This window comes from Camelina sativa, chromosome 12, assembly GCF_000633955.1.
Source record: "Camelina sativa cultivar DH55 chromosome 12, Cs, whole genome shotgun sequence".
Taxonomy (NCBI): Eukaryota; Viridiplantae; Streptophyta; class Magnoliopsida; order Brassicales; family Brassicaceae; genus Camelina; species Camelina sativa.
In genome coordinates, this window is record NC_025696.1 from 9,057,717 (window position 1) to 9,074,395 (window position 16,679).

The window sequence follows — 16,679 nt, forward strand, 5'->3', positions numbered from 1 at the left end:
TGCCTATATTATGAACATCAAAATGTATAGTTTTATTTTCAATTCTACTTGTCATCCTTAAGATATGTCGTGTATTTTGCTTTTATATTTTATTCATTTTAAGATAAATAATTCACATGAAATTATTATGTAACTATTTTTTAATTTCTATTCACTTATTAATATTATTCTAATCATATATCATTTATCAGTATATAGTTAATTAACATATATATATATATATAGATAATATGTTTATATTAATTTATTAAAACCAAATTATTGTAAATTTTAAATATATATAAGTTGGGTTTTGGTCTTAGTTATACTGGTATAATTGTATAACTTTCATATGATTTTTATATATGACTTCATCAATCATCTCGAAAAAGTATCTTTAGTTTTCGATTAATCATCTCGAATAATATTTATTTTCATAATTATAGGTAAGTTTTCTTGCATTTATTGAAGAGTGGAAAACTATTGAAGAAACCAAGAAAACTATAAAACCATAATTAAGGGAAATTTTTTATAATTTTTGTATAAGTTTTGAAAATAAGTATTTAAAAGAATTTATATGTAATATAAACTATTAAATAATCAATTTATTCAATAATTTACTAAACTTCTTTAAAAATATATAATTATATTTTATTATATTAATTTCAAACCCACACATTCATTATCTAGTGATATATATAACTTTCCTTCCTTATATGCGGATCATTCTAGGAGAGATACTGAGCCTGAGTTCTTAAGAATCCATTGCCTCCCAATATCTTACTTGCGTGTCGGATGCATATTTTACTCAACCACTGCGAGTGTTGAGACAGAACGGCTATAACTTATTTTTAACTGCTAAGCCGCAGACAAGTGTGGCTCTGAGAAACAATGTAATGCATGTATGGCGTTGGGAACGGCTATAATTTACTCAACCTTCCTTTTTTGTTTAGAGAGATCTTATGCTGCATTCACATGTGAGATTGATTGGAAGTTGAGCCTAGAAATGGTGTGTTCTAGCTTCTCTGAGAATTGTCATGAGATATATTTACAAAAGTTGTCCAACCAAGTTTACAAAGTCATATTTATGTTTGACTTATGATTTTCTTTCCATAACTCTCTCGTCAGAAAATTGTTAAATATAATTCTTAATCTAGTCGTATTATTTATGATAGAGATAATGTATTTGAAAACTGATCCAATCAAATGACTCCATGCAATATTGAGTTTGGTCTATGTATTTTTCTTCTTTGTTTGATCTGAAGCTGTTGCAATATTGAGTTTTTGGTTTTCATTTTATCCACTCAAATGAATTTTGAAATTTGCTGCAAGAAAAACAACATTGCTTCCACTTACGGCAATGTTTTTCTCATCGAATAAACAATCAAATAAAAAAATTAATTATTTCTATTAATATACAATAGTTTGCAAAACAATCATTTTTGAACTTCTTCACATAAATTGCAGTAGTTTTGCTTAAACTTGGCACACTATTTTCCTAACTTCTGCATAATATTTCCATTCTCTAAGTAACTCAATATATTTGTATGAATCAAAACCCAAACAAGTGTGCATACAAAGTACAAATGTCTACTTTTGCCTAAAGTTATAAATATATATATATATATATATATTTATTATGAATATTATATTTAAATAAAGTTTACTAAAATATATCATTTATACTGGGAAATACTATATGGCTCTATCCAACTTTTCACTTACCACCTCTCTTAAGTCTTGGTTCAGCCACTCACGTAACACTAACACACAAATTCAAAACCCACCCATCGAATCAAATATGGCTCTATCCAACTTTTCGCTTTCTCTGTTTCTTAAATCTAAGCCTAGAGTATTTCCGAAACTTGTAGCTACCTTAACCCCACCACGCTCTCTTAAGTCCAGCTTAAGCCATGGGAAGCAACTCCACATGATGCTTCTCTTCTCGGCGTCTCCCACAGTGGCTGAGATAGGGGCCTTGGCAGGCTACGACGTAGTTGTTGTAGATTTGGAGCATGGACCCGGTAGCGTTAGTGAGGCTTTGCATTGTATCCGTGCGGTGAAGGCGGCTTGTTCTTCTAGTGTAATTCGTGTGCCGGAGGTGACTTCAGCCTGGGATAAGAAAACCCTGGACGTCGGACCTGACGGAATCATGTTTCGTAAAATAGAAAATGCAAAAGAAGCTGAATACGCCATGTCTCTATGCCGTTACCCACCTGACGGAGTCCCTGGATGTGCGTACAGTCTAGTAAGGGATTCGGATTTTGGTTTCCGACAAACGTACCTACAAGACTACAAAGAGAGGCTTCTCATTATGTGTCAGGTTAATACTACTTCTTTTCTTCTTGTTTGGTTTCACATAACAAGGCAAAAAAAGTTAATTTGGATGAATTTTATTATATTTGAAATTTATAAATTTTATTGAAATATATTATTATATATGAAATTTATAAATTTTCATTTTCTTGAAATATAATTTTTTTACAAAATTTTAAAACTTTAAAAAGCCAATTTAAGAAAAAAAAATTGGCGTTTAAGCTCACTACTGCGAAGAGATACCTAACTTAAGCACTGCCCATTAACACCCCTTAAATTTAAATTGACCCGTTAGTTTCATTTTTGGTCTACTCTCTCTTTCATGTTTCAAACTTTGCCTTAAAGATAGACTTGAAAAAAAAACAAAAATGGATCTCCCGATTAGTATTAGTATTTAGTTATTTTTTAAATTAAATACCAAGAGAGGCTTCTCATTATGTAGGTGTCAAGGTAAATTTTGTTTTGTTTTCTTGTCTGGTTTCACCAACCAATTTTAGTGCCCTAAGCCAAATTTCAAAACATGCTTTCTATATACAAAAAAAAACATATTTTTTATACCCAAAAAAAAACGTTTTCATATCCCTTATATATTAAAAGAGAAACATTTTGGTGAAAAAGCTGATGTGTCAGCATTATAGAGCTCAGTGCACCATTTAGCAAAATCCCCTCAATTTTTCTAATTAATTACATTTTTGTACCATTGTATTTATTGGCAATTTTTTTTTAAGAAAGTCCATAAACGAAAATCCTTTCCATGAATACATTTGATCTTATAAGTACGTTCTTTCAGCGTGATAGCCAGAGCCAAAAAAAATATTAAACAAAAAAAAGATGATATATATTATCTAATTTTGACTCATAGACTGTTTGATATTTTTTGCCCAAAAAAAAAAAAGACTGTTTGATATTTAAGGAAAATTTCGCCTAACATATATTTTATTAATATTAATTAAGTATAAACTTTAAATATATTTTATATTAGAAAAAATGATTTATTGAAATGCATCGGATCTCACAAATACAACCGAGAGGATGCAAAGACATTTTGCGGCTCAAAATATTTAAAGCCGTTGCGGGATGGCTTAGCGGACGGGTTTGACTGGATTGACAATTTTTATTGAAATTATCCAGTTCATGTAATTTTAGTTTATTACAATTTTTATCTGATTTGATAGTTCAAGATTTTGATGAAAAATCTAACGATCACTAATTCAGTTTAAATTCTATCCAGATCTACCACCATGTCAATCTAAAATTTATGGTGAAACGATTACTATTTTAATATTTCATTAACTTGATGAATTCAAAACAATATAAGCTTAAATGTTATATTAAATAAATATATTTACAAATGTAATAACTCAAACAAAAATTTCACTCCGTGCAACAGCACGGGTTGTTACCTAGTACTATTAAAAATCATAAACAACAGTAATATATACAGTAGATATTCAATAATATTTCTAAATTTAAAAAACAAACGAAAATCCATCGGTCTTTGTTAAAGAAGGAAAAAAAAAGAAGTTTGTTCAGATCACAGCCCTTTGATCACTAACCTACTAGGAGACAGATGGAAAAGCTGGGCTGGCTTTAAATATGATCAAAGATGGATCCATCGAGAAAGCTTCAAGGAGATTATTGAGAACTTCTGGGATGTAAATGAAATCAGAGAGGAAAATAGTATGATGGCAAAGCTTGCTCTATGTAGGAAAGAGATCTCGAAATGGAAGAGAGGAGCTAAACCAAATTCAGCTATCAGACTGCAGGAATTGCAGGTGAGGATAGATGAAGCCACTAGACAGATCCCGTTTGACAGCCAGGAGTTGAAACGTTTGAAAAAAGAGCTGAACAGGGAGTACATCCAGGAGGAGATCTACTGGCACGACAAAACAGTATGGAAACGACGATTTTGTTCATTCTAGATCTCATAGATGCAAGATTGCCAACCTTGAAGAAGAGCAAGGGAGGTGACAGTTGAAGATGAGACGGAAGGGAGTCATATAATAGTATGATCCCATGTCAAAGGAGGGGTGGGAAGAGCCATTTTGTGTATGAGAGCATACCAAATAGCGGAGGTGTACTCACACTAAAAAAAATGGTGGTTTCTGGTCTCATTATGCAGTCCACAAAGTAGGCAGAGTGGTTCCACATCTAGCCCCCATTGAATCATTCGGTCTAAAGTGGGGTTCCTATTAAGCAAAAACAACCAGACTGCCACTGAGTGCTTAGGCACTGCTGCCTTGTGCCAAATGAGAGAGAACCAAGGAACATGTGGTTTTTCCAACCGTAATGAGTTCCACATTTCCTTGGAGTGGTAAAACTTGAACTCCTTATCATTAATGATCCAAGAGGGAGAGTCACTCACTGAGGAAGAGGGGATAGTAGTGATGAAACTGAGGACTTGAAGAAAGGCCTCTAATCTTGCTGGGGGGAGAGTCTAGACTTCACCTGTTTTATAATCGGAGACCAAAGAAGATAGAGGGATTCCAAGTCGAGAAGGAGCATCAGGCCTGAGAAAGTTTAAGAGAGATCCAAAAGGAGTCCAGGGATCCCACCAAAAAAGTATCCTCCCCTGTTCCCACCTTGATTTTGAGGAATTGTAAAGCTTTGAGCCGCAAATTAAGTAGTTTTCTGAACATCCATGAGATTCGATGTGAGTTATCATTAAGCGCCCAAAAACTTGCAGAAGAAGGATATTTCCTCCGAAGCCAAGCCACCCAAATAGAACCTGCTCTAAAGTAGAGCATCCAGATAAGCTTCAGAGCACAAGTTTCATTTCATGATGCAAAAGAGTGCAGACCGAGGCCACCTTCCCTCTTAGGATAACATACATCAATCCAAGATACTTTTGCTCCCGAGGGTTTATCCAGACAACCGTGCCATAAAAAGGAACTGGAAAGATAGTTTATGCGTTTGAATACCTTCTAAGGGAGGAGGAAAGCGCTGGTCCAAAAACATACAATGCCTAATATGACAGTAGACAGTAGCTGCAACCTGCCGGCAATGCTCAAGTAGCGATGAAGCCAAGAGCTCATATTTGCCCTGATCTTTGTGATTAAAGGATTTAACTTTCTAGAGCAAAGAGGGAGCCCCGCACATGAAGAGTTGCAAGAGGAAGAGGAAATTTTGATCTCATCCGATCCAACACATCGTTGCTTAAACCGGAGGAAAACATCGAAGTTTTGGAGATATTTACTGAGAGACCCGAAAATTTCTCAAACTGTGACAAGACTGTGAAGACTCCAGCCAGAGAGGTTTCGGAACCATCTAAGAAAATTAGTAGGTCATCGGCGAAGCATAAATTGAGTAAGCTCTATGTCCTCACAACCTGGATGATAACCAAATATTCCATTCTGTGCCGCTTTGTTGAGCATCAAAGAGAGGACATTCATTAGCATCACGAAGAGGATAGGAGATAAGGGATCCCCTTGCTTGAGACCCATTTTACCTTTAAAAGAACCCGACGTGACCCCATTTATGTACTTAAAGAGAAGCTTGGAGAACAAATGCAACTTTTGATCCACTTCACCACCACGTTAGGGACCCCATAAGAAGATAGCGCTGATAAGACGAAGTCCCACCAAACGGAGTCAAACGCTTTAGATATATCCACTTTTAAGTTGATCCTTGGCGAGAGAGAATCCAAGTGATATCCTTGAAGAACCTCAGATGCTAAGGGCACATTTTCAATCAACAATCTACCCTTGATGAAAGCTGTCAGGTTTGGAAGGATAATCAAAGGAAGGATATTTTTTAGTTTGTCTAAAATTATGCGAGAGATCACTTTGTAGTTGGTGTTCATGCAGGAAATTGGTTTGAAGTCCTTCAGATCTTTGGCTCCTGGGCGCTTCGGGATCAAAACTAGATAAGTGGCATTGACACACGACGGCAGGAATGAAGATGCAAAAAAAACTCTTGCACTGCCTTAACAAAATCCTGACCCAGAACTTGCCAAGAAGCTCTATAAAATTCAACCGGGTAGCCATGAGGACCCGGTGTTTTATTCAGAGGCAGCAGAATCAAGGCGGCCCTTATCTCCCCAGGAGAAACCCCACTCGAGAGCAAGGATATATGAGGTGGATTCAGCTTAGTTGCGATGAGCCTTCCTAGAATATCTGATAGAAAAGGGCAGTAGTCTCCCCTAGGAGAGCAAAGGATTGATGAGAAATAACTCTCCGCTAACTGATGAACCTCCTCCAAGGAGTCAGATCTCGTTTCATTAGGCCTTTGAAGCGTTTCTAATCTTCATCATAGCATGGAAGAACCTTGAATCTGAATCACCGACTTCCATCCATCTAATCCTAGATCTTTGCCTGAAAAAACATTCTGCTGCCAACCTCAGAGAGAGCCAAACGCTTCGAGCAGTCGATTCCTCAGCCATGTTTTGAGTAGAGGGGTCATTTAGCACCCAAACTTGAAGGTGAGAAAGGGTTTGCTCTTCTTCAGCCACCCTCTTATCACTTAAGCGATCGGATTCTGATGTGGCATGGAGTGTGATCAGAAAACTGAGGTGACTCGAAAGAACAGTGGCTTGAAGGAATGTCAAGAATCCACTGCCAATTAACCAAAGCACGATCTATCTTTGTGGTTATCGGATTAGAAGATTGATGATTAGAACAAGTAAATTTTGGACCCTGAAAAGGAAGGTCAAAAAAGCCAGCATCTGATAGACAATCCCTGAAGCTCCTCATGGCAGAGGTTAAACGAATGAGGCTGGTGTTTGACGTTTCCCATGTGTTTAAAATCTCGTTGAAATCCCTGCACACTATCCAAAGACGAGAAGAAAGATTGAAAGAGATGTAAGTGTCCTTGAGAGAAGTCCACAACTCTAACTTTTCTACAGCTAAGTTTGAAGCATACACAACCGTGAAAATAAAAGGCACTCCATCGGGCATCTGCACTTCACACGTTATAGACTGCTTATCATAAAAAGGATGAGAAATAGTTACCGGACTCCGGTAGCTTATAAATAATCCATATACGTCCTAGATCCGACTGCTGATAGTTGTCAAAAGCTGTTCATTCCATACCAAAATGAGATAAAATTTGGTTCTTGCTTGATTTCTTAACGTGCGTCTCCAATAAAGCACCAAAAGAGATTTTCCGAGAGTTCAACAGGGTTCTTCTTCGGATCTTCGATGAACTCTTGACAAGTTATATCTATATATAATAGCAAACCCACTTTTTGTGTCAATTTTAATCCAGTGGATGAGATTAGTTCCACTTTTCCATCTAACGGTTTAAAATTAATAATGATCCAACAGTTGCAAATTATTAATCGTGTCTTTTTGTCGCACCCCCATTTTTTAAAAATCATACCTCTTAATGTTTACACCTCTTTGTTGTACCTCCATGTTTCAAAGATCACATCTATTCATTTTTACACCTTTTTATTTCAGACCTCTATATCTTACACCTCTTTGTTTATTATATATAAACTTTTCTGGACAACATAAACAAGTTTCGAAAAATTATTTTCTGAGTATTTTCAAAACTTACAAGTTATTAAATAAAACTAAAGAATTGTTTTATTGAAGTGTTTTTGAACTAACAAACATCAATCTCTAATTCAAGGTAATTATATATTTTTGTTGTGTTGTTATAAATATAGAAAGATTTTTGAAACTCACCGAGTGACAAAAGCTTACAAACACGAATGACCTGTTAGTTTTTCTTCACCAAACCTGTTAATTTTTTTTCCGGTTAGATTATTAAAGGTTATGAATGACCTGTTAGTGTTACTTCACCGAATCTGTTAATTTTTTTTCCGGTTAGCTTATAATAGCAAACCCACTTTTTTGTGTCAACTTTTAATCCAATGGATGAGATTGGTTATAGTTTTAATCCAACGGTTTAAAATTATTAATCGTGTCTTTTCGTTGCACCCCATCTTTAAAAAATCACACCTTTTAGTCTTTGCATCTTTTTGTTGTACCTCATGGTTTCAAAAATCACATCTATTCATTTTTACACCTTATAAATCACACCTCTTAGTCTTTGCATCTCTTTGTTGTACCTCCTGGTTTCAAATATCACATTCATTCATTTTTACACCTTTTAATTTCACACCTCTATGTGTTACACCTCTTTGTTGTACCTCCATGTTTCACATCTATTAATTTTTACACCTTTACATTTCACACCTCTATGTCTTAGACCTCTTTGTTTATTATATATAAACTTTTCTTGACTACATAAACAAGTTTCAAAAAATTGTTTTCTGAGTACTAAAGAATTGTATTATTGAAGTTATTATTGAAGTGTTTTTTTTAACTTTCAAGCATCAATCTCTAATTCAAGGTAATTTAATTTTTTTATGCGAATGACATGTAGTGTTTATCTGTTAGATTATTATTATTGTTAGTCGACACTATTATTGTTAGTTAAACGAGTGATGCTTGTCGACTCGTTAACTAGGATGTCGTTAACTTAAACGGGCCGACATACAAGTTTATATATTAATGGACCTTGAAAAGAGTTTTTGTTATTTGACTATTGTCTAATACTTCCAAATTTAAAAATTCTGAGTATTATTTTCTTTCAATTTATTAATCAACTAATTCACTCATCTTTGTTAAAAAAATTGGATCGTTTTATTTATTGATTCATTGATTCATTCATCTAATTTTTGTTTGGTGTCGTTTTCCATCTAACTGTAATGATCATCTCTTTCAAGTATTAACTTAGGTAATTAATGGTAATTTCTAATTTTTCATAGATTTATCTTTTTAGTCAATTTGGTTGGCTGCAGTTGCAGCTATGAGCTGTAACTCTCTGATTCTCTTATTATTTTTTATAAATTTCGATAGAATAATAATTCAAATTTTATTCTATGTGAATATCTTTTGAAATTGATTATCTGAGTATGATTCAGTAAACCTAAATTTATATATCTTTAATATTATTCTCTTATTGTTACTTAATCGATTTTTCATTTATGTATATATATAACAAATATTTAATTTAAATAATTTGGTTAATTCATCTTAATCATTATTTATGACTTTTATATTATACATTTAAAAAATTATCAAAAAAATTTCACTCGAAATGTGAAATTAACAATGTTAATCATTTCAAGTTTTCACTTTCCCATGTTGTAACGCACGGCCGACATCCTAGTATTACTAACGGGAGAAACGTATGAATTTTGATTTATGGCTTTCGTATAATCTTATATGAATTTTGATTTACATTTGTATATACGTACGAGGCTTTGAATTTAGTCCGGCATATTTGTTTCTGTTACAAATTGTAGCTTTCAATATCAACATAGTCACACCCAAACTTTAATGGCAGCTGCAACGACAAAGCTGGGGAGAGCTCTGCAACAAAGACGCACCTTCGTGAATGCTAGAGTCAAATGGGTAAGTGACCATCACCTCGACGAAGCTGTTCAGCGCGAGAAAAACCTCAAACAAGTTCTCTCTCTCAAGGATCGAATCGTATCATCTCCTCCCAAATCACTCCCTCTCTCATCCCTCTCACTCCTCAAGCCTCTCGTCAATCTCCACATAACCGCCGCCGCGTTTATCCAGAAATACCCATCTGTCTTCACCACTCATCAGCCTTCTCCTTCTCATCCTCTCCACGTTCGCCTCACTCCCCAAGCTCTAGCCCTCCACAAGGAAGAAGAAGAGACGATTCATCTCTCCCCGCCTCACCGCAACGCCACCGTCCAACGCCTGACCAAATTCTTGATGCTAACGGGAGCCGGAAGTCTTCCTCTCAATGTCATCGATCGTTTCAGGTTCGATTTGGGTCTCCCTCACGATTACATCACTTCGCTGGTCAGCGATTACCCGGATTTTTTTGAAGTAACGGAGATCAAAGATCGGTTAACGGGTGAACCGACGCTTGCTTTGGCGGTCTCTTCGCGGCGGAGCAGCCTCGCTGTGTCGGAAATGGAGAGAAGAGAAGCCATCGTTGATGGGTCTCGTGTGAAAAAGGGGTTGCGCATAAGGTATTCGATGAATTTCCCCAAAGGGTACGAGTTGGATAAACGAGTGAAGGAATGGGTTGAGCAGTGGCAGAACCTTCCTTACATCTCACCTTATGAAAATGCATTTCACTTGGGGTCGTTCAGTGATCAGGCTGAGAAGTGGGCGGTCGCTGTACTTCATGAGCTTTTGCACCTCTTGGTATCGAAGAAGACTGAGACAGAGAACGTGCTTTGTTTAGGTGAGTATTTAGGGTTTGGGATAAGGTTTAAGCAGGCTTTAGTACACCACCCGGGTATATTTTATATGTCACATAAGATTCGGACACAAACTGTTGTCCTAAGGGAAGGTTACGACAAAGTTTTCTTGATAGAGAGGCATCCATTGATGGGGATGAGACATAGGTATTTGTATCTTATGAGCAAATCAGGGAGAGTGAAGAAACGACACTATGTGCCTGGAACTGAGAGAAGCAACCAGAAAAAGAGAGCAATCAAAGAATGTGAAGATGGTGAAAGTTATGCACATAGCAGTCGGTGATCACACAGGATAGTCATATTGCCGGAATTCATAATGGAAATGATTTGAGTTTCTATGACTGGGTCAAGTAAGGAAAGCTGAATTGACTGTAGAAGCACATCTTCAGAGTTTGTGTGAAGGTCCTGAATTAGCTTCTTGCAGACTCAGTTGGGCAATTGGAGTAAACATAACTCAGAGGTTTTGCTGTGAAAACCAGAAGTTTCTTGCATATTAACTATAGTTTCTTGTAAAACGGATGCAGAGAACGCAGTTTATAAACCTGCACAGGGGTTTCTTGTGTACTTTGGGAAGACACGACGCTTGTATGTCTCTAATAAGCATGGCAAGAGATGAAAGTCAGAGACGTAAACAACATGACAGGTATGAGTCCCCCTACTCCCACCAATTTTTTACAAGAATTCTGTTGTGCACATGCCCTTAATTAATTACAAAAGTATATTATAAGTTTATGACCAAACACTTGACCATCATTTTTATTGCTTTAAGTTTACTAATTTGTTGATGATACGGTTCCGTTGGTAGCGCTAATTCCGTATTACATTGACTTAGTTGGAGGACGCTACAGGCTCAGCCATAGGGAACGTTCGTGGAAGAGAGATTACTGGAGAAGACGCAGAGGATAAGGGTTTTAGATGAGGGATGGGGTTTATGGATGAAACAAGCTGAGTAGGAAGAGAAGACTGGGGGAAAAGGAAGTGAGTTTGCTCGGAAAAGAGACAGCTTTGATACCATTTTCTGATTCACACAGCTTCCTGGAGGATTTGGGTTTAAAAGTATTGGGACAGTGAAGGTCATTTCCCGCGTTTGTGCATCAACGGTTTTAGGGAGACGAAGAAGAGTCAAGAAGAAGAAGAAGATATCACACTGCTGCTTTCATTTTTATCCTAAAACTATAAACGTCCTTGTTTCAATAGCCAAGCGTCAAACTAACAATAACAAAACGATGTCGTTAATGGGGGATTTAAATGAAGTACATTCAAACAAAGTTACCAAAATAATTTGCAGGGATTGGATCAAATTTTGCATCACAAAGGTTTTTAAACATTGTCATTGAGATATATTTTACAAAGGTACGTAATTTAACCAATATAGTAACTAAAGTAGACCTAACAATTCATGTCAAAATGTTCCAATTCATATGATTTGACATCAATGCAGTGAATTGGACAAGCTGGGAACTCTGTGTTCAAGGGCAAAGCATACACTACAACAAATATGTACATTGATAGCAGACGGATATAGCTCATTTTCCGTCACTGCTATGAAAGATGAGATTTTTTTTCGCTTACTTTTTAATAGCATCTTATTAACGCTATGATAGGAAAATTATGTAGCGGGAAACAAAAGTGACTTTTGTCCGCCAATACTTAGTGAAATTATTCACTTAATCGCCAAATAAAAAAAAAACCCAAAAACTCGACACACTCTCTCTCTCTCTCTCGTTACAACCTAAGCTCAACCTAAGAAGATTTCTTCTTCTAAATTCTCTGTGTGTGCTCAAATTCTTCTAAATTTCTTATCAATTCTTCAGTTTTATCGCCGTTTGTGAAAAGCCCCAATTTCGCCGTTTGTGAAAAGCCCCAATTTCGCCCTAAATCTCCATATCCATCGCAATTGATAGCTCGAATCCATTTTTGAGGCATGTCTTTCTTCTTCCTCCTAATTTCGTTATTTGTTTCGATTATTTGTGATTTCAAACAGCTTTTGATTTCGATAAGGGTCAGATTTAGTTATCTGTTTTGTTAGGGTTCGATTTATCTAGATTTATTTCGTTATCTGTTTTTTAGGGTTCGATTATTTACAGATTTTGAGAATGTGGAGTTTCGAATCCATCTGTTTTGTTAGGGTTCGATTATTTACAGATTTGACTCAAAAATAGCTTTTGGATTTGAGTATTTGCGCCTTCATAAACTGAACGATTTTTTTTTTTTCCCAAGTGTTGGTGATTGAAATGTTGGGGAACTGAAGCTTCTCATTTCTCTGTACTCACACAACAGGTTAGTATCACTCAACCAATAGTTAAACATTATTATTACACACGAATATTGGTGATTGCTATGTTTTGTCCTTTGAGTCTGATTCGTATAAATAGTGATTAGATTAGTGAGATTTTACACAGTTAGATATTGGTTTAAGAGCATCTGTATGTGTCTGAAGTAGTGCAGTATTGTCTGAATTGTTGCTTAATGTGAGCTTTGTATAATATGTATCTCTATTTTATCTATAAAGGTTAAAATTTATATTATAACATATAATGTTGGACAAGGCATGGGTGCATCTATGCAGGTAAGGAATTATATTTCATAATTAGGTTTTATTTTGGGTTTGGATACTTTAAGATGTTCTTTTAGTTATGATTTTTTTCTTTAATTATCCATTGAAGAGCTGATCCTGGTTATAAAAGTGGAGCTTGGAAATTTGTAAGGGATGTGTCTGCGGCTTTAGGTGACATAGAAATGATAATATGTCCTTGTAAAGACTGTCGTAATGTAGTACGACAGTTAAACAGTGTTGTGGTTGAGCATCTTGTAATAAGAGGGATGGATGAGGCATACAAGGTGCATAGTGATTGGTATCATCATGGAGATGTGAAGTCAGTAGATGAATTTCAAAGTAAACCAACTCAGTGGAATGAGGAAGTTTTTGAGTTATATAAAGCTGCTGAATTTTTTGATCAAGAGTTGGCTTTTAGAGGTGACTTAGCTGACCAACCTGTGGGCGACTTAAGTGAGATTGCAGAGGGTGAGGACCAACAAGAGGATGAGTTCCTTGCAAAGATCCGGGATGCTGAAACCCCACTATACCCTAGCTGTTCAAACCACAGCAAGTTATCGGCTATTGTGACTTTGTTTAGGATTAAGACACATAATGGCTGGTCGGATAAGAGCTTCAATGAACTGCTTCAGACATTGCCAAGCATGTTGCCAGATGGTAATGTCTTTCACACATCATTGTATGATGTCAAGAAATTTTTAAAGAGCTTTCATATGGGATATGAAAAGATCGACGCATGTGTTAATGATTGCTGCCTCTTCAGAAAGAAGTTAAAGAAGCTTGATAAATGTCCCAAATGTAATGCTTCACGGTGGAAGACTAATAAGCGGACTAATGAGGTAAAGAAAGGTGTCCCACAGAAAGTATTAAGATATTTTCCAATTATACCAAGGCTGAAGAGAATGTTCAGATCAGAGGACATGGCTAAGGACTTACGGTGGCATTACACTAACAAGAGCACTGATGGAAAACTTCGACATCCAGTAGATTCTGTTACATGGGCTCAGATGAATGAGAAGTATCCTTCATTTGCAGCTGAAGAAAGGAACATACGGCTTGGGCTGTCCACAGATGGATTTAATCCATTCAACATGAAGAATAGTAATTATAGTAGCTGGCCTGTGCTATTGGTAAACTACAATTTGCCTCCTCACCTTTGTATGAAGAAGGAGAATATAATGTTGACATTATTGATTCCTGGTCCACAACAACCAGGTAATAATATTGATGTCTACCTAGAACCTCTTATTGAGGATTTGAATCATCTGTGGAAGAATGGAGAGCTAACGTATGATGCTTTTAGTAAAAGTACATTTACTCTAAAGGCAATGCTTCTCTGGACCATTAGTGATTTTCCTGCGTATGGAAATCTTGCTGGTTGTAAAGTAAAAGGTAAAATGGGATGTCCTATGTGTGGGAAAAATACTGATAGTATGTGGTTGAAGTTTAGCAGGAAACATGTCTACATGTGTCATAGAAAAGGTTTGGCTCCAACACACAGATATAGGGAAAAGAAGACTTGGTTTGATGGAAAAGTTGAGCATAGGAGAAAGTCAAGAATTTTAACTGGTCATGAAGTTCATCAGAATCTGAAAAACTTCCAAAATGATTTCGGAAATGTGAAAAAGGCTGGGATGAAGAGAAAGAGAACTGTCTATAAAGAACCAGTGTTTGACAGTGATGATGATGAAAGTGAATCCGATGAAGATGAGGAAGTAGAAGTAGATGAAGATGAGTTATCAAGGTGGAAGAAAAGATCCATTTTATTTACTCTGCCTTATTGGGAGGATCTACCAGTACGGCATAATTTGGATGTAATGCACATAGAAAAGAATGTGACTCACAGCATTGTATCCACATTGTTGCATTGTGGAAAATCTAAGGATGGTCTTAATGCTCGTAAGGATCTTCAACATCTTGGTCTAAGAAAAGAGTTGCATCCTACCACAAAAGGAAAGAGAACATATCTTCCAGCAGCACCTTGGTCTTTGTCCAAGAATGAGAAGAAGATTTTTTGCAAACGACTATTTCATTTTAAAGGTCCAGATGGATACTGTTCTAATATTTCAAGAGGAGTTTCAGTAGAAGAGTGTAAGGTAGGAGGTCTGAAATCACATGATTATCATGTCTTGATGCAACAGCTTCTCCCGGTTGCACTTAGAGGATTGTTACCAAAAGGTCCTAGAACAGCAATACTACGGCTATGCGCATTCTTCAATCATTTGTGTCAGAGAGTTATTGATATTGAGGTTATTACAGTATTGGAAGCTGAAATTGTAGAAACGCTTTGTATGTTTGAAAGGTTTTTCCCTCCAACCTTCTTTGATATCATGGTACACTTGACTGTTCATCTAGGAAGAGAAGCTAGACTAGGAGGACCTGTGCATTTTAGGTGGATGTACCCATTTGAGAGGTATATGAAAGTTCTAAAAGATTTTGTAAGAAATCCTGCAAGACCAGAGGGTTGTATAGCAGAGTCATATCTTGCAGAAGAAAGCATGCTGTTTTGTAATGAGTTTCTGAAAAAGACAACCAATGTAGAAGAAAAACCTGAGAGGAATGTAGAGTATGTGAACAGCTCTATATTAGAAGGTCGTCCAATATCAGCAGGAACGTCATTCACTCTTACTGAAATGGAGAAGAATATAGCCCATCTTGCTGTCATTCAAAATACAGCTGCCTTTGATCATTATGTGGAGTAAGTTACTTGTGTATTTCATTCCTTATAAATTATAAGGTCAAAATTATGCTGCTGATAGTTTCTTTTCGTATTTATGATTTGGTAGTATGCATTTGCAATATCTACAAGACTCAAATCCAAGGTGTAGACGTGATGCAACATATTTATGGTCTATGCATTCTAAGAATTTTGCTGCTTGGTTAAAAGGACAGGTGAGTAAAGTTATGAATTTGATGAGTCTGTTTATAAATCTATAGTAGACTCATTCATAATTTTGATTAGTCTGTTTAATTTTGTAGATATCTATTACTTCTGATGGACATGAAGACATAGTTAAATGGCTAGCATATGGTCCACGGTGTACTGCAAGGTCCTATACTGGTTATATAGTTAATGGACAACGTTTTCACACATACTCACTTGAAAGGCAGAGTCAGAACAGTGGTGTTTATTATGAGGCAACGGCTATGTGTAGATCTAGTGCTAAGGATACTTCACAAGTAGTTGATTTGGTGTCATATTATGGGAGAATTACTGACATCATATTGTTGGACTACCATGTGTTCTATGTGCCGATATTTAGATGTAACTGGGCAGTAAAAGGTAATGGAGTTAAAGTGGAAGATGGGTTCACACTTGTTAACTTAAATCAGAGCCAAGTAAGCTTTCAGAAGGATCCGTATATTCTAGCATCTCAAGCAAAGCAAGTATTTTATTCAAGTGAAGATGGATCAAGTTGGTCTGTTGTTATGAGAGGTGCTTCAAGAAGATATAGTAAAGAAGATGTTCAGTCTGGAAATGCAGATATAATTGGTCCATTGCCAGTAGATGTTGACATGGATACTGAAATGGATGAAGCTGAATATGCTAGATCTGATTGTGAAGGCATATATGTGCAAGAGTAGATTCTTGATTCATTTATATATATATATATATATATATATATATAT

At 36.0% G+C, this 16,679-nt stretch overlaps 2 protein-coding genes across 2 annotated transcripts; both read left to right on the top strand.

Moving 5' to 3' along the window:
- Positions 9,489-11,770, top strand: LOC104731021 (protein ROOT PRIMORDIUM DEFECTIVE 1-like). Its single transcript, XM_010450275.2, has 2 exons — positions 9,489-11,135; positions 11,325-11,770. The coding sequence occupies exon 1, from the start codon at positions 9,588-9,590 to the stop codon at positions 10,773-10,775; it is 1,188 nt and encodes a 395-aa protein (XP_010448577.1). The 5' UTR covers positions 9,489-9,587; the 3' UTR covers positions 10,776-11,135; positions 11,325-11,770.
- LOC104731022 lies at positions 12,288-16,639 on the top strand. The gene is made up of 4 exons (XM_010450276.2): positions 12,288-12,772; positions 13,159-15,747; positions 15,836-15,941; positions 16,029-16,639. Exons 2-4 carry the CDS (start codon positions 13,232-13,234, stop codon positions 16,632-16,634), a joined length of 3,228 nt encoding a protein of 1,075 aa, XP_010448578.1. The 5' UTR covers positions 12,288-12,772; positions 13,159-13,231; the 3' UTR covers positions 16,635-16,639.